Source organism: Diorhabda carinulata, chromosome X, assembly GCF_026250575.1.
Source record: "Diorhabda carinulata isolate Delta chromosome X, icDioCari1.1, whole genome shotgun sequence".
Classification (NCBI taxonomy): domain Eukaryota; kingdom Metazoa; phylum Arthropoda; class Insecta; order Coleoptera; family Chrysomelidae; genus Diorhabda; species Diorhabda carinulata.
In genome coordinates, this window is record NC_079472.1 from 51,641,625 (window position 1) to 51,661,131 (window position 19,507).

General features: G+C 31.7%; 2 protein-coding genes across 3 annotated transcripts in view; one reads left to right on the forward strand and one right to left on the reverse strand.

The window, feature by feature from the left end:
* Positions 1-19,507, forward strand: part of LOC130901346 (monocarboxylate transporter 2-like) — a 392,606-nt gene that overhangs the window by 360,426 nt on the left and 12,673 nt on the right. The window contains exons 4-6 of the mRNA XM_057812657.1: positions 3,051-3,203; positions 8,960-9,109; positions 19,284-19,441. Coding sequence (XP_057668640.1) covers positions 3,051-3,203; positions 8,960-9,109; positions 19,284-19,441 — 461 coding nt within the window. The remainder of the gene's footprint in view (positions 1-3,050; positions 3,204-8,959; positions 9,110-19,283; positions 19,442-19,507) is intronic.
* On the reverse strand, positions 1,058-17,262 carry LOC130901345 (centrosomal protein of 120 kDa-like). Of its 2 annotated transcripts, XM_057812656.1 has the most exons (3): positions 17,026-17,262; positions 11,717-12,987; positions 1,058-1,183 (listed from the first exon to the last, which is right to left on the reverse strand). In XM_057812656.1, exons 1-3 carry the CDS (start codon positions 17,141-17,143, stop codon positions 1,157-1,159), a joined length of 1,416 nt encoding a protein of 471 aa, XP_057668639.1. In that variant the 5' UTR covers positions 17,144-17,262; the 3' UTR covers positions 1,058-1,156. The 2 variants fall into 2 exon arrangements, with proteins under 2 accessions (XP_057668639.1, XP_057668638.1); XM_057812655.1 differs by lacking the exon at positions 1,058-1,183 and having other exon boundaries at positions 10,723-12,987.

Here is a 19,507-nt window from a genome sequence, read left to right on the forward strand (position 1 = left end):
TATTATGTGTTAAGTTTTTCAAGTGTACAATAAAGAATAAATATACGTACGTATATTAAAAAAATACCTACTTTTTACTTGTATATATTGTTATCAAAATTAAATTATTAGTTCTTGACTTAACAACGACGATGCCAAAGCTGGATCCGCACTTGTCATTACATGACCCAGATTCCCTACTCCTATTTGCTGTTCTTATTACTTATTCATCTATATATCGGTATTTCTGATGCAAAAATGCAATGGATTGTCAACAATTTCAAGGAGCATGCTTTCACATAACAAAAAACCACCGTCAAACACTGAAATTAACTCAAAACATTAAGTGATGCAGTCAGAAGAAGATTTAAACAAGAAGTGATTAGCTGCTATATCACAATAATGCGCCAGCATATTCATCGATCCATGTGCATCAAATTTAAAGTACTATGACATTCCTCAGTCTCACAGATTGAACATGCCGCTCAATAGACGTGAATACACTGAATCAATTCCGATGTTTCGAAAATTTAAATTCCGAAAACTGTCCTATATAGCTGTAGTATTCAGTCAAAGACTATTAAGCGGATGTTAATGAACATTAATAAAAGATATGAAGATGTTATAAAGAACAAACCCCGTATAAAGATCTATTCGTTGATTTATATTTTATGAAAAGAAAGTTCTGATGTTGTTTATAAGTTTTTGATTAAATATACCCATCCCATAGATAACTGAACTGAGTACTGTTATCTCTCGCGGTTTATGAGTAATATAATTACAGAATCTCGTTTAATTCAGATCAACTTAATGACGTAGACGATGTTGACGGTGAGTGGCTACCGGCTCTAACTAAGACGGATAGACAGATTACTCAATGCTTCCACTCTTTCCTTGACAGCAGACTGAAACTTACTGAAGTGTTTTTGCAGGTTTCCGAATGAAATACAATTTCTTAATTATTATATATATAATATTAATATATATTATATGATAATTTCTGAATTAGTCTGAAAACAAAGAAAAACACGTTATGAAACTAAAAAGTAGAAAATAGTTTCTTATTTAAGAATAAAATGCCACCAGAAAATTGTTGTCACTGTTGTAGAAGCGTACCTGGTGCTTTTAGAGAAGATAGGGGTCGGTTCCGTACGATACGGTCCTGTTGAATACTTACTCAAATGACGGAAGCTTTGGTGTTTTTCTAGAAAGAAAAAAAAAGCACATATTTCATTTTGTCTGTAACGTGTCCATGGAAACATTCCGAGCATCAGTGAGCAATTAAGGGTCTTAAACCTAAGACGTTAGGAAAAATATGAACCTACTTTATCATTCCCGATTTTATTTTAGTTCATTTCACTGGTATTTGTAAAATGTGTAACATCGAAATTTATTTTCGGTACTAGACTACAGCTCGGGATATATATACCTACTTTTGGTTATAGGAGAACAAATAATAATCATGCAGAGAAGATAAAATTGATAGAAGGATTTTAGTCTAAGATCCCACCGCTTGACTTGCAGGTATCTGTTTTTTTTATGAAATTAATTTTAAAGTAATCTTGAGGATGTAGGGAATGGATTAAAGACAGGTTGCCTTGTAAAAATTAGCCGCAATTACCTGTAATTAATTTTAATGCCATTAATAGACTAATATGAATTGCAGCTATATGTTTTTCAGTCAATCTTACAACATTTGAAAGAAAATGATGTCACAAATCAAAATAAAAATGGTTGCCAGCTCTCAGTCGGCCGCAACATTAGGGTTGCCAGGTGTAAACAGGTATATTATTGTTAATTAACTGCATTCACCGTTTTTTTTTAATTTTATGCAAAATTAAAGTTTTGTATACATGAAAATCCATGGTTGCCAGTTGCACAATGGCCGCAAACAAAGGCTGTTGGAGATTTACAATACTAATGATTAGAACTTAAGGAAAAAAATTATTTTTGACAATAAATCGAACTGAAGAGTGGAAAATATAGTTAAAAAAAAACAAAAAACACGCTCTTACAGCACATCAAACTAAAAAGTAGATAATTTCTAAAATAAACTATTATGACTGAAAAGTACTAATATTATTGAAAAAAGCGTAGGGTGCTTTGGCCCATATTTCTCGTAAATCGATTTCCCGACGCTTCTTTCATAATAATACCAGAATTTTTCATTCATTGCTGTTTCAAGCTTATTTTAAAACTTATTTTTATCTTCCATTCCATGAATCTTGAATTTTTCGCGATTTAGCTGGCAATAATTTTTGTGATGCTACTTCTGCTACTTCTACTGATTTCAGTGGAGTTAAAAAAAAAAACTCGGAATCAGACATTTTCACTTGTATTGAAAATAACAAGCACTAAGTTCACAATTTTTCAATCTAATCACAAAATTAAATTGACAGCTATTTGATTACTTTAAAAGTTTCCTTGGAAACACAGGTATAATTGTGCTATAAGTACAACATAGCCTAATAATTTCAAATTTTATATCGATAATTTTCTGACTTAAATATGGTAATATGATTTTTCAATACTAGATCATCGTTTTTACCATCACAGAAAAAAATTATACATATATAATTATACACGGGAAAAGAACTAGATTTTATTTTTCGGTTTTTCACAACCTCTAGTACTTTTTCCCTATAAATAACTAATATTTCCACTTTCATTTTTTCACTTACTGTTTAGGCTCATTAACATTTTGATTTTTTTTGGTATTATCTGGTACTTCTTATTTTCATACATTCCATGTTTCTATTTACAGTTATTATTCATATTATCTTTTGACTCTTGACTATCTTTTCATTACCTTAAGTATTAGCTTAAACTGCCCTTTCCTCTATTTTTGAGTGCATTATAAGCTACTTTGATATTTACTCTGCAATTCACTCATATAACGTCTTATTCAACCCTTACAAATTTCACAAAATTGTAGAAAAACCGCATCATACAGATCTTTGAAATTTTTATTGAATACTGTCCACAATTAATCAAATTAAGGAATGGGTATATTTGAAGAAATAATCTTTAATCATGAATACTCAATCGTACGTCATATTTTTTTGTTACAGATAGAAATACACCCGTTCATCGACCACCTGATGATGAAGATTCCTTCCCAGTTATACACGAACGGGAACTACATTCCCTGCATCGAAATATACCTGCTTTACGAAGAAGGGACGTCGATACAGCGACTATAAAACAACATTATTACCCTGAAGGTTCGTTAATGGATATTACAATTATGTTTACGAGTTGAGAGGTTGGGAAAGATTTATTGAAAATGTTATCCCGCATAGCTTTATGATTATTTGTCTATAAATATTGAATGAACACACAAGAGATAAATATCATTAAACCGTCGAAATACATCAAACAACGAAAAATATTGTTCCAATTATTTTAAATCCAAGCATTCTTATAATACTATCCAAACAGCGAATTGTGGAGAAAAATATTCCACTGATAGCTACATGATCGAACGACGTTGTATGTCCAATTTTTGTATAAATAATCAGCATCAATAGTTTATAATATTATCAGTGTCAAATATTACCTACATTTATATGATTCACTGATAATTCAATGTTATTTGTTCTGATTAAATGAAGACTATCTAGGGTCTAAGCCAATCTTTTCCGAAGCAGACGATAACGCTTCCTTGTGGGTGCTGGAGTCCTGGAAGGAGTCGATATAAGACTTAGAACAAAATGAATGAAGTTTGCATTGTATAAGGGGGCTGTTGATTTCTGATTTCATTTATATACATGTAACAAGCTGAAGTAAACAACATTTATCAAGTCAATTCCTACTAACTTCATTGTTCATTTTTAGCTGAACTGGTAACGCTTTGCCTTCACTACATTGATCGATTAAGTGTCAGCTACTACAAATGGGGATCCAGATATGCTCACCGTATATTGCGTCATTCATCGACAACTGTAACTTTAGTGAACTAGTACTTCAATCACTACATGTAATGATAGCAGTTAATATGAATTGAATTGATGAATTGAACTTTCACACAGAACTGTATGGGTTATCAAAAGGAAATTACTCGATTCTATAAACTGTTTGACTCCGTTATCTAGTTCTGAAAAAATAGTTATTTATGTACCAAATGTGTGAAGTAGCCTTTTTTGACGAATGTGAATATTACGACAATCACATGGGTCTAAAAATGCCTTTACTCATGAATTGCATACAATATTTTTTCTACTAACGAAAATTTTATCAAAATACAGAAGTTTAATGTTAATTTTTCTCATAAAATATATGTTTTTCATTATTTTGAACATTTCACTCAAGATTAGAACAAATTAACAAAACATCAGGTGAATTTTTGCAGTTATTAAATCTATCTACTCTTCTCTTCGGCATGTTACACAATTATTACTACATAGATAGAAAAATAAAAAATGGCATCACTGCAACTTGAACCTGAGACTACACTACGGAGACCTTAATAATACGTTTTTTCACGCACAACTGCCTAAAGTATATTTCATTACGCACTAGTACGTAAAGTAAAGTCTTACGCAGTCAAAAGTGTGTCTAAAGTACGTACTTCACGTACGGTGCCAAAAAAGCATGTAGGGTACACTATAGAAGCGAGCGCGATGCAGTATATAAATAGGTAGGTACGAGTGAGATGGCTAGTTAGGTCTATTGCGCCCCCGTACTACGCAGTGATTATTTCTACTCCTAATGTTATGTTTTCAAGTTAGTATATGTTTACATCAGCAATAATCTTATATCCAATCTTCATTCAAGTATTTTTAATTCAATATTTGTGTTATTTGTAACAGAAGTTGTGGCAAAATAATATTATCTTCTAACGAGACACAGGAGTGATGAAAAAAGACTTTACCCCAGAATCTAAACAATCTAAATAAACTGAGGTAAACTAAACAGAGCATATAGAAAAAACATGATGTTGATACATCAAACGATTATTCAATAAAGGTTCATCGCACCCACCATCAGCTACTCAATCAACAGAACCTCAACCTTCTCAGGTAGCTGTGAACACTCATGGACTCAAAGAAGTGAATGAAAATGGTAATGTAAGTAAAGGTAAATAGTTCGATTTAAAGTGAAATCAAAGTCGATAAAAGTAAAAATGTTAGTTTATTTCGCAATAAAAAAAGAGACAAGTGAAATCGAAAATGCTTTCGCTCCTTAAAGGTGATAAAATATACTTAATCAAATTAATTATTGTAAGTAAAAATTTCATTATTTCATTTTCATACATATCTGTTATTTTGTATTTGACCATAATTTCAGTCCCAGACGATGAATACATAAGTATTCGAAAGCTCAGAAAATATATTAAAGTTAGTCCACTTTGGTGTTTCATTGCCACGTTCCCAATAAGAAACTGCTCATAATATAGCTGGCAAAGACTTTGTTACAATTTATATATATATATATATATATAAATTTTTTTAAAAATAAATGTATACCCAAATGATTGATTGTATACTGATTTATTAGAGAGAATTTATGAAGAAATTCCATTGGAATTAATGCTACTTTTAGTGCACACCACCTAGAAGATAGAATTGAAAAGAAGTTTTCCTAAGATGTCAAATTCTTTACAAAAAATAATAGCACTCAATTATATGAAGATGATTGACGAAACGATATAGGACAACTAACAACAATATTTTTCAAAAAGTGGCATCAACCTTACGAAAAATTATTTTAAAAATTGACACGATAAAACTGCCAGGATTTCACAGGTTGTTATTATAATCCCGCATTTTTCCGGAAGGAAACTTGAAGCCTTTTGAAATATTAAAAAAACGGAAGAGTTTCAAAAGCTTTCATTAAACTTGGTGAATACGTATCATTTGTAAATAATAATGAACAACAAAGCACTTTTGATATTATTCAACATGTTATATGTGAGATATACAATGTCGGTTCGATAAATATCGAAAATACGTATCAGGTCTCAGATATTATTGGAGCGTTTAACCGTGTAAAATTAAGAAATTTTGGAGCCACCGGGTAAATCCGAGCTGCTACAACAATTTTGGCGAGTCGACTATATGTCGAGCATTTGGAATAATGTAAATCAACAAAATCCAGAAGTTTATCAACCCGATTTGATATAAAAATAATCAGTACCATTTAAAATGGTTCGAAAGTGATCAGTTGCCAAATTTCGTCAGATATTTATTGGTATAAATACTAAAATACTACTTCAAACCTCAACACATCATTTTTCAATACTTTCAATCGCATTAACTTTTTCTCATTTTCATAAAAACTGGCGAAGAAGACTACGATGGCAAATGGAGTAGCAGTGACGAGGAAAATGATAATATTGACCATAATGATGATAATGAGTAAAATGACATTAACTTCCATACGTTATAATGATGATCTGTAATATCATCAATATGTATTTTATAATTTATAATAACTTGTAATTAAATTAATAGATTTTTATTAAATTTTTTAGTATCATTTTATAAATGTCTTATAACTTGTTATTGAAAAAATAAAATCAAATTCATAGTAATTTAAGGTAGTTGTAGCATATAAGATTATTTCATCGCAATCGCACCCACTGCCTTGAGCTCGCTGCTATAGCTACCCTACATGGTTGTCTGGCAAGAGGTTGAAACTATCAAAAATAACTGGATAATGAGGAAACATCATCTAATCATCAGTGTTATACATAAAAATCAGTACTACATTGTAGGTAAAATTATAATTTAATGAACATTAAGAGTATCTGACAAAGGCTTACCACGATGTTAGTGTCTGGCAACGTATAACGTGATTTTTAATAACAATGTGAAGGTAGTCCAAGAAAATCCCACTATATTTTTTCATGAATGTAGATCGGTATTTTAACTAACTGACAAACTTTCAGCTTTTACAAAATAACGAAGGTCTGGGGTTCACGGACTCTTAGTGTGCGTTCATATTGGCGACGCTCAAGCGTTGAGCGTCGAGCGATGCCGCTTTTGGGATGTCATCACAAGCGTTGTCCTGTTCAAATTGGTTAAACGTCGTTTTAGTTATTTTCCAGCTTTCGCATCAAAAGGACGTAGTGAATTTTATATCCAAACGATTATTACTTATAGAAGTATACGACTGCGAAGGCTAATTTAAAGAAATGCAGAAAAATAGAAGGCGTTCATGAACTTAATAGAAATAGACTTGCTTATGGCGAACTCCATTACCTTTATCATGAACATCGCAGTGATCCAATAAGATTTTTTCAGTTCTTAAGAATGTCAGTGGGAAAAATCAAGCATCGACTTCAAAAGAAAACAACTACGCACTTCGACTCCATACTGAATAAAAATATAAACATGAGCGCACAACAAAGGCGATGCCGCTGAATAAAACGAACAAGATCGAAGCTCGAGCAGCGCGATGCGTTACTTCGCGCGACGATGAGCGGTAGTCTTTTGCAATATGAACACATTTTGCAATATGAACACATTTTGCAATATGAAGTTAGATAATGTTAAGGTTGGATTTTCTTCGTCTGTCACATTCGGCTGCCTCAAGGGTCAGGCCTTATCTCACCCTAGTCAAACATCAACCTGACGGGCTGTATTCAAACTTCGCAAATTGCAACTGTACTGAATCTTCCCATATTCGCATGAAGCATTTGGGAGATAGTTATTACCTGCATAAACTTATGAAAATAAATACAAATCAATTTGCGTCGGCATTTATATTAATATTCCATAAGATGATTGAGGAATTGAGGATTGCCTATAAATTAAATGAGCTAGGCAAGAATAATAAATACCTTACAATGGATTCCGGAACACATCGGAGCGAATTGAAATGAGATAGCTCATAAGTTCGCTAAAGCGTGTACAGAAAACGCCTTCATGAGATCCGAACCTTTCTGTGGTATCAGCTACAGAAAGATGAAAAAAGCACTGGAAAAAAGGTAGATAGGAACAAAACCAATTATTGAGAAAACCTACAAAGGCTAAGACAGGCAAAGACTCTTCTGAGAAACTATAACCAGAGTAGATCTGTCGATTGTATCAACCTTAGTAAGAACAATCTACGTATATTAACAGGGGTTCTATTGGGGCACTGTCACCTAAACAAACACCTGAAGACGCTAGTCCTATCATATAGATAATACGGCTTGCAGGTTTTGTTACACAGAGGACGAAACGTCTAACCACATTCTCTCGGAGTATGAAGCACTAAGGAAATCCAGAGCACTATACCTGGGAGGGTATGGAATAGAAGTCAAAGATCACTGCTGTTTGAAGCCATCCCACATTATAGACTTTTTAAAAGAAGTGGGATTGATGGATCAGCTGTTAACACTGGGCTCTCCAGTATCGCAGCAAGAAATGAGGACAGTGTATAACAGACCCCAAATCCATACCAAAATACATACATACAAGGAAGATAAACAAGGAATTTTGTATGAATGAATTGTAAGCACTAAGTGTGAATATTATAAATAACAGATGAAATGATCGTGGCAACCACAGCACACTGTATAGATAACTCAATTTACACAATACTAATGAACCATTAACCAAAAGTAGTGAATTTAAATTTAATTCAAATATAATCCAATCAGAAGTTTATTCCTCACCTACCATTTTTAGTACTATGTAAATTTAGTAGCCGAATAATGGTAAAGAGAAAATTAGTACTTTGGTACTAGCTTCACAAAAATGAAACCATAAAAAAGAATTACTTTTTAACAAGACCATAACTACTGCAAGTCCCAACTAAGAGATATTTTGCGTAATCTATTTAAAACCTAGATTTCATACAAGTAGTGATTAGAGCTAAGAATTACTTAAATTTTTCCATTGTGATATTTGATTTGTTCAATATTCAAAATCATTTTAATGGTGTAAAAAAATTTCTGCCGCCAAATTAACGCAGAATTATTGAATTTGTGAATTGATTTTGCTCATGAGTTTGTAATATAGACTAAGATCTACATATCTACCAATTTCAGGTGGTTGGGGATGGTTAGTTTGTGGAGCTGCTTTTTTAGCCCATCTTCTTACCTCAGGAATTCAATTATCATACGGTTTGTTATATCTCTATACTATGAAGTTCCTCCTTAAGAATGTCCAAGACGAAGAGCTGTATATTATGGGAGCAGGTGAGCACCTATTTATTGAGAATGAAATCTAAACATAAAATTTTCTACTGTTCAACACGGTTACTTAGTTCAAATAAATTTTTATTTTTCGTTATAATTTGTATTGATTTCAGTCTATTCTATGGAAATCAGTATTAAATAACAGGTAAAAATCTTACGTTTCGACCTATTTCGGACTTTATCAGAAATTTTTACATGGTATTTTAAACTTATTTCCGCAGAAAGGAGACCTAAAATGAATCATCACTTAAAACATTATAGAAAGTTTTTATCCCTTCATTCTCCCATTTTTTGACAACATATTTAAATTGAAACGAGTTCATTTAAGAAAAGTCTCAATCCATATCTGGATATCTATAGCAGTAATAATAATATGTTGTTCTTTGTTGAGACTACTCATAGTACAAATCTCTGTAGTTTTTTCCTTATAAATTTTTACTTACTTTACTTTTACGGCTCCTAAGAACAACTGAAATGCGAACTCTGAGATCAATAACAGGACATACGTTACTCGATCGGAAGAAATAAGGGACATGTGCGATATTCAGGATGTAGTAAGATGGGCAAGGAACCGCAGAAGAGACCATGTTGACAGAATGCCAAATGAACTGTTAGCAAAAATTGCAAAGGAAAAGAAACCAGACACAACTCGACCTCCTGGACGACCACCTATAAGGTGGTATGAAAGCTGGTCCTCAGCATCCCAACTACTCCTGGCAATCCCTTGATGAAAATATAGGACCTAGTCCTAACGTAAGAAGAAGAAGAAATTTTTACTTCCTCACCAGATACTTCTATCCAAAGATTGAGTACGATCTTGTGATATATATATATATATATATATATATATATATATATATATATATATATATATATATATATATCTGAAAGCTTGGAAAATTTATTAAAGTTAGTCCACTTTGGTGTTTCCTTGAAACGTTCCCAATAAGAAACCGCTTATATACATTTAGGTATATATATATATATATATATATATATATATATATATATATATTCGATTCCGTGGTCTCAATCTGCCTACTACTTGGAATTTTACCGAGGAAATGGAAAACTAAAGAAAACTAAAACAAAAAAAATATAAAATGGTCTTGAGCTAATTGGGGAACTGGGTCGCCTGGACCTTGTAATTATAGGGGACCTTCTAGCGGGTTTTGTGGTTTTTGGGAGCAAACTTTGCCTCATCTTTAATTGACGAAGGCGTATTATCCTTCAAAAATAAATATTCGATAACAGGTTGACACTCAATTTTGTACCATTTTCGGAAAAATGACATTTATACGATTGTCAAATTATTAAATAGCGTCAAAAACATCTGAAATTTTTCATATAACTATCGAAAATTCATGGCAAAGAAATTATTGATAAAACGTACGCTGCTTGATTGCTTGTTTTCAGAATGCTTAGCAGATGTTTTGAAATTAGACGATGTAGAAATTTGTTGATGCAGTTATTAAAAATAGGAAATAAAAAATAGTTTTAGAAGATATTAGAACAATCACAAATTTATAAATTCCAAGTATGTCAATAACTTGATTGATACAGTTTATGTACCATTTGGAAGAAACTATTACGTTGAAATTGAAATTCTAATATAGAATATATATTTTTATTTCCCAATTACTCAAATTGGACTTGTTCTGTATAAAATCCTTTATACTTTCTCAAGTCTACTCCCTCGCTGCTCTTGTCAACCGCGGTATCAGAACTGTTTGAAGCTTCGCACGATTTTGCCAATATTTCTTTTAAATAACACTTTGCTGCTTGAGCTCCCATGAACTGTTCTTCAAGCTTCTCTAACTCTTGTAAAAGGTTATCAGATTGAGCTTTGGGGTGCGTAGATTCGCCAATTTTAGAAAGTTTTTCTTGGTGTTTCTCACACATTTCTTTAAGCAAAACGTTATCTCTCTGTGTTTTACTCAATACCTCTATTAATTGTTGTACGCTGTTTTCTGAATATCGTTTCCAGTTTTCCTTGAAAATTTTCTCATATAAATCTTTACTGCTTCTCTGGCTTTCCTTGAATTCCTTGTCGATTTTCATTTCAGTCACCTTTTTCTTTAATTGATCTTGTATAGTTTTACATTTTTCCAATGATTCATTCAACTTATCTTGTAATTCTTTTCTCTTCGTTTCGTATTCATCCTGAAGTCGCGCAATTTCTTTTTTTCTGATATTTTCTGATTCATTCTGGAATAAAATTTTGTACTCGTGCTTCCATTTTTCCAAGTCAATAATTTCGTTGACTGTTATAACATCATCTACAATAACGGGAAGTAGAAATAGATTTTCGTAATCGTCTCCTATTGTGATATCAGACACGTTTAAATTAACGTTTAAACCAATTTTGGCTAATGGAAACGAATTATTCAAACTAATAAACTCTTCTTCGTAATCCACGGATCCATTCTCAACAAAATCAAGCTTTATAGTTCGTTTATCAGTCATGTATTTCTCATTTTTATCAGCAAGGACTAATTTTGGACGCCAATATTTCAATAATTGTGTTATCCTAGTTGCTGACGATATGTATGCAATTCTTACGTACAAATTATTAAGAGGTATCTCTTCATTCAAATTAATACTAACTTCTGTGAATATTGTGGTGCAATTACCAGCTCGAGGATGGAGAAATTTGAACATAATCTTATTATCCGGAGGAGAAGATGTCCATATCAAATATTTCAAATTTATTATAATTATAAACTTTTCATAGGAATCAAAAACTGCTAATGATCTGTCAGTCGAAGTTTCGCTTACAATCACCGTATCTACAGATTTTGTTATTGATAATACTACAGGTTCTTGTGGTTTCTCCGGTTCCTCCGTATTATGTATATTTTTATAATCAATATCTCGAGCGGACGTTTTGCAAACATTTGAAAATATACTGCGAGTTTTCGTTTTTTCTATTAGTTCTTCACCATTATCTTGTAAAGCGTGATCAACCTCCTTCACATCATTATTTTCTTCAATCCAGGCTTCAATTGATATATATGGAGATTTATCAGTACCTTCAAAAGGAACAACACCGTCGGGAATTTTAAAAAAATATTTAATGGCTTCTTTATTCCAAATTTTGTCGAAATTTAGCCTTGTTATGCCCAATTTATCATAACCATGGTAAAAACTTATAGATACGGCTTGGGTTTTAAGAAAATCTTCCAATATTTCTTTAGCTGATAGTAAATTGACAACGATTTTTTCATTCAAAAGAACGTGATCGCACATTTGATTTTCGAACGGTTTGGTTTTTATGATAATACCAAGAATTTTAAATGTTAAAAAGAAACTGCTGCTGCTGTTATTGTGGAAAACAATCGATTCAGTCAACAGTGAATCTAAATTAAATACCTCCACCAATGTTAAGTTAAGTGTATAGGAAATATTAGCCACATCATCATCTCCTATTTGAATATGGCCATTTTCGAAATATTTAATCAGGCATTCTTTAGTCACTAATTGCTCCTCCACTGATTGAATGTCTTCTTCTAAAATGAAAGGCATTCCAGCGCTTTGACAATCGATATTAACTTGTTCGTTAACCATATGATCTCTAACAGATAATGAAATATATAGCTCGGGATGGCATTTTCTTTTATCCGCTTGACAACCAATCAACTTATGCCACGTAGAAACCACTGGCTGATCAGCAAGGACTTGCGGTACTATTTTGGCACTTCGAAGACTCAAAAGTGCGAATCCAATTCGTTCTTTTCGATTTAGGGGATCTACCGTTATACATTCAACTCGAAGAGGTACATTTCCGCACCTAATTTTACGAAGCTCTTTCTTTTCCACTTCCCAAACGAGTTCTGTATTGAACGCAGGAGATTCATCTGGTGGAATTGTGTCTGATTCTGAAAAAGATTTTTTTAATTACCATAAAACATTTTGAATAATCTATCTCAAACTCTCAAAAACATTGAAGATTTATAATAAATCATACCAAAACAATCGGAACAACAGTTCACTGGAGAAAATTAAGAAGGTAATTTTGAACTACAGTGCGTTGTAGATGTATCTACACAAGAAGTGCGGTATATCATTCTATTAGACATAAATAAAGAGATCATATGAAATTTGAAATGAACATCTTCCAAACAACCGCCTTTATATAGTATTGTATTTACACCAAAGAATATTATCAGGTAAGTATCTACCGAACACATCCGAAGGTAAACTTGGTGTACCTTCAGTCTCTGAAGACGATTACTTGGTCATTGAAATGCGCGATAGACATTATAGATGTGAAATCCAATATTTATTGGTAGCAGTAAAGAGTCTGTTCAGTACGAATATCACTAACGATTCCAAAAATTTCAACTTAGCTCTTTATGTCAGAGTAGAGTCACTTCCTACTGATTCTATCAACAATACAATCAACATTTGCTAATACGAATTCACTCTGCCTACGGTGGATCATTAAAAATTTTGTTACGCGAATTGCAGAGCGTATCATTTTTCATACTGGCAAACTTATCGAATTTGCATTTGATCTCTTTAGATATTTGACTTTTCCAATGTAGCAAATAAATATCAATGTTCCTGAATTTACTTGGGAATTTGAGTGTTTCAACTTAATATTTCGTATTCAAATCTGACTAATTGGATCCTTAATCGCTGTTGAAAACTACAACAAAGAGATCGAAAAATATAATAGTGAACGAAAGGAGCTGTTTCTCGTGGAGAGGATGGTCAAATTTTATCGACACACGCATATTTAATGAGAAAAATTCATTTGTTTATTCTCAGTAAATTTCTACTGATTCTTTTAGTGAGGCTTCCGAGGCAAATATCATTTCTCCTCACAATCTACTTTCCATGGCACTATAATGCATAAACTAAATTGTAAGTTGCATTTTACAGTTTATTGTATCAGAAATGAGGAAACCAAAGTAATTTCTTCTTTCTGAAGAATTCAGATTTGAAGCTCCACAGTTTCCTCAAGCCTTTCTGACGACAAGTCCAGAATAAAATATTTGGAGAATTTTCGGCAGTTTTGCCATATTAGATGATTAGAAGAAGTTTCTTCTGTTATTTACATTTGCATTCATGTAATGTTGACTTAGTAGTTTTGTTACAGACTCCGTTGTCCTAATTTGTTAACTCGCAGTCATTTATAGAGATAATCAACTCGTTGAAATTTATGCCCAACCTACTAGAAGTTGACAAATAATTTTAATTCTTTATATTTCACTTCACGACTGAGACATTGGACAAGCTTATCACAAAATATAATGATTTTCATTCATCAGTTTGGTGACAAAATACTAATGATTATTATACCCATCACACATGAAAAACAGCGTAAATCAATACTACTTTCAATAAAACTGTTAAGGTTATATAATTCATCCTAATGGTCAATCACCACAATTCTTTTTATATTATACATTGTGGAAACCAATTTTATTAAACGTTGATTGTGTACTTCATTATGATATGCAATACACATTCTTCTTCCCAATGTCCAAACAATATGTATTTTCAGCTGGATATTGCATCAATCCATATTTGCAATTTTTTTAAACCTAATATATGGTGCAGAATGAAGTTCATAAAATGAAGCCTTGGAACCAAGAAATAAGAAATTCTGAAATAACATCTATCTATATAGTATGTTTATGAATTCAGTTCCGATAGAATAACTTAATTTTGTTTGGTACGTTAAACTGAAATTTTCAAATACACTAGTTTTTTCCTGTGCATATTTTTGAATGGTTATAGAGTTTTACAGATTACTGCCAAAACATTCTACTTGATTCCTGACCAAATAGTCCATTTCACTCTAAACTGATAATTAATCGATTTGATCAGAATACCGATTTTTTCAATATCGTATGAGTATGAAAGGCACTCAATCAAGCTACCTCTATCAATGGAAGATTTCCATAAAGCATTTTGGTCAAATAATGAAAGTAAATATTGAAAGTAAACTTCAATTTATAATCACACCTCTAACGATCTGTCTCAGTCGTTGTTTGAAAATCATTAACAAATTATTTTTGAATATAAAAATCTGGAAATATAAACTTTTTCTGGATTAAAAACCACACACATTAGGCCACAGAGCTCTTGTGAAACATCTTGAAGATGTACAGGATCTTTATAAATAAAGTAATTTAAGGGATTGCTGGACGCAATTCGTTGTTAAATTTCAAAACAAAAGCTTTTAAAAAACTTGTGTGATAATTCACGAAAGCAGAACAGTTGATATACTGAGATCGATATTTTTGTTTGATTTTTCTGTTATTAAATTTGACACTGTAATTATCAAGATCCCAAAGGCTACTTTATCCTGTTTGACAACGATGCCTGCATATATACAACCCTTATATCAAATCTTACAGATTTGTTCGATTTAAGGGTTGTAACCTAACCAAAATTGCATAAATTCAAGCAACTGATGTTTGTTTTTTAAATGAAATTATACGTTTAGAACATTTGCACTAAAATCTGACTTAACTTGGAGCTGATGTTTGTTTTTTAACTAGAATTATACGTTTAGAACGTTTGCCCTAAAATCTGATTTTTGTTTCAGTTCATGTTTATCATAATGTGACTGCTTTCGGAAAGTAAGTTTATTTGTTCCGCTTTCCTTACAAACATGGAAAATCTACAAAATCACATCATGAATTTAGGCCTTATCAAACGTATTCAACAATCTATTAAACTCCGTATCCTTGTACTAGATCCTTGTATTTTAGCTGTAGATGCATATTGATCATTTCTCTAAGATGAACTATTTGTTTGTGGCTATGCCTATTTCTATGCCGTTGCTTCTATTAAAATCACTTTCACTTAGTGTACTTATGGCTACAATCTCCTAAAAAGTAATACTACAGCTAATCTAATCCATTTTTAACTGGTGGATCTTTCTCTACTCTTTTCTGTCTTTCACTACTTCGTTCCAATTCACGGTCCCTAGTACTTACAGGACTTCCAACATTTGGTATTCTCACCTGGATTTCGGTATTACTCTCGGTCTATTTTCTATTGGTCACTACTTTATGTGTCTTTTGAACAGAGATGAGTCGTAGTTTCTTTGTGTATTTCCGAACAATCTTATTCTCTGTGCTTTTATATACTTTAGTATGTCTTCTTCTATCTGGTTCTTTTTTGTGTAGTTTATAAGCGTTTGACATTCATTTTCTTACTTTTTTGAACTCTAGGAGCTTTTTCCTTTCTTGGGAATTCTTATTTCTTATTTATCGTTGCTAATCTTTTTTCCCTGTTCTCTGTATATCCTAGAGTATGTAAGTACTATGTTAAAAAGCATTGCTGATAATCCGTGACTTTGTCTAGCTTTATTTTCTACACTAATTATATCCGTATTTCCTTCCTCTAGTGGTTGTAACTTCTGATTTTGAATTTGAAATAATCATTTCTGTTATTTCGATTGATCTTCATGTGTTAGTTCATTTAAAACAAATTGACTCTTAGTAATTCATTAACGACAACACGCTGTACATCAAAATTTACATTTATTTACACTCAACGTTCTTCAACATATTCGAAAATATCCTATTTATGAAATGCGGGTATACTTACGCTATATTAACCTAAATTGTGTCAATCAAAGTATTTTTTAGTTAATTACTTTGTAGAAACAGATTTTTCTACTCATATGAAAGATTGTTTCGCTCATATGAGAGATAGGAAATATTGTCAACAATAACATGTTAAATAACTCATACTTTTGATATTACATTCACATATTAATGAAGTTCGAATAGATTAGGAGCACTCTAGTTATAAATAATTTACCAAAAACTAATTAAACAATCCTTCTAGCACACATATTTTTCGTCTTTATTTCACTATATCCAATTAACTGACTTTATCATCGCTGAATTCAAATAAAAATTAGATTCTGCTTTTCAACAAGCACTTACCTAATATTCTGCCATTGAAGTTTGCAGTTATGAATACATTGTTTCTCAAAAAATCCATTCCTCTTCCGCATTCCACCGAAAGCACCACGTTAACGTATTTTCCAGAAAGTTGATTCATTATTTTTTATTATATATATAATACAAAATATGTCTGTTTAAATGGGTTATAGTGTAAATTGACGTTATATTGACATATTGATTTGTATTGTCTCTTCATCAATTTCACCTATGTCAACATATCCTTGTGGAGAAGTCAAAAATTTAATTTGATTTGAAGTTGGTAGTAATGTGAAAATGTCATCAGAACATTTTCTATAGGGTGTAATTTCCAAGTTTGAACTAAAGTATGGGATAATGGCCGGATTGGGAGACATCAATAAGAATTTGGACACACTTCACAATATTAATCAAGATTACAATACTTGACATTAATTCATAAATTGAAAACTGAATGACATAATGAACGTTAGAATGAAGTATGAGAGAAAGTAACAGTCAGAGAAAGCCTAGACACCTTTTTTAATATTGTAATTGTAATATTATTTAAAAAATGGTTTTGATAATTTTCGATTATTTTGAAATTTTCGGCACATCAACGTGATTAAACGCGAAAAACCCGAGCTTCCTTTGAGAATATCGCTGCTACGGACGCACGAACAAAACGATATTAATAAAAAATTCGCTTTCCTAGAAATTCGTTCTTAAAGACAATATAAAGAAATCGCCGCTGTAATAAAAACATGAAGAAACATCAAAGACCGCCGCATTCGCCGAATTTTAAACTTCCATCATAACCGAACAAGACCGGATTCAAATCCATGTCGTGGACAAGTTCGTAGTAGTATCAACAAACTTTCATCATTTACTTCTTCAAGTGTCTCGTTGGTAAAAAGTTTTTTGTTTTATTCATAATTCTGTGAGTTGGGAGAAATTGCGAAAAATTCAAGAAACCCTAAATTTTTTATTCTTTATACTAAATTCTCATATTTTTCTCTCACCAGAACTAGAAAATATACATATCAACTGATAAGAATTTGATATCAAAGTTTATATTTGCTCCTGTTCCTGTGAAACACCAAATGGTGTATATTGAAAGCTGATTATTTTATAACTCTCGCAACAGTTCAAATTGTTTTCCTGCGACCACTTATGAAAATGATAGATTGCACACTCATTTTTACCTAAGAAAGTAGCTTATTTCACACATATACTAAAAAATAACAAAACATGAATGTATCGAAATGCTTCTTTTTCTTATGTTATATATGGTCTCGAACGATAGAGGGAATATGCGAATACAATATGAATCTGGCTAGGTGCCGAAAGGCAAAAGGCCAAATTTAAGAAGACTGAAGAAGTAGACAATATGATTTGTGTACTTCATCTATACCACAAAAAGAGGCAATAAACACACATGTTAGGGGTACAACCAATAATGAAACATTACAAAAATAACAATTTTACATTCTAATTTTATAACGTCTCAGAAAAAAACTAAAACAAAATAATTAATAATTATTTATTTCTTGTTAATTATCCAATATAGATAGATAAAAAAAATATATTATTCTATTGGTTCTTTTTTCTGTTCTTTAGTTATAAAATATTTCAAATTCATACTTTTCGTTTTTGTCATCTCTACTATCAGAAAATGAAAAATATTTTGTAGGGTTTTTCAACTTTTCAGTACACGTGTTTATATACTTTTCAACACATGTGTGATTTTGATTAATTCACTTTCTTATTTTAAAAATACGTTTATTGAAGAATTTAATTTTTTATGTAGTCGTTGGAAAAATAGTGTACCCAACTCGTTGGAAAGTGTATTTCACATACGTTTCAGTTACAGTAACTAGTGCGAAATGAATCACTTTCCGAGCTCGATATGTATTATACTATTATTAGACTCAACAAATAAACCAAAAAAAAATTATTTCCATACTTTATCAACTGAAAACTGTTTTTCTGATATTTGCAAATACTCCCTGATATTCTTCTTCAATAGCTACATCACATCAGCTGGTGAATGGGAATCCCTCTCGAACCCGAATAAAAAATACTTTTACTTAGAAACTTTTGTAGAAAGACATGGGAATTTTCTTTTTTTCCCATATCTTCCAATATCAATATTTAAGTTTGATTCCCTTGCATGATTTTTCCACAAATTTCATCACGATGGGAGTATTTTTTCTCAACAACCTGAAGTATCATATGACAATCTATTCAAAATGTTTAATGATTTTTCATTTATTTTTTAGCTTGGATGGGAGCATTATGTCTGTGTATCTCTTTTGCAACATCGCCGTTAATAGTAGCAATTTGTAGAAGAAAATCAGCTCGATTAGCAGCACTTCTAGGAGGTCTGGTCATTTCTTTGGCGTGTTTATTCACCTCTTTTGCTGTGCAATTTCATCAGGTAAACGTTTGTTACTATTTTACTTGCTGGTTTCTTAGTGCAGTTACCTTCAGTTAATATGATTTT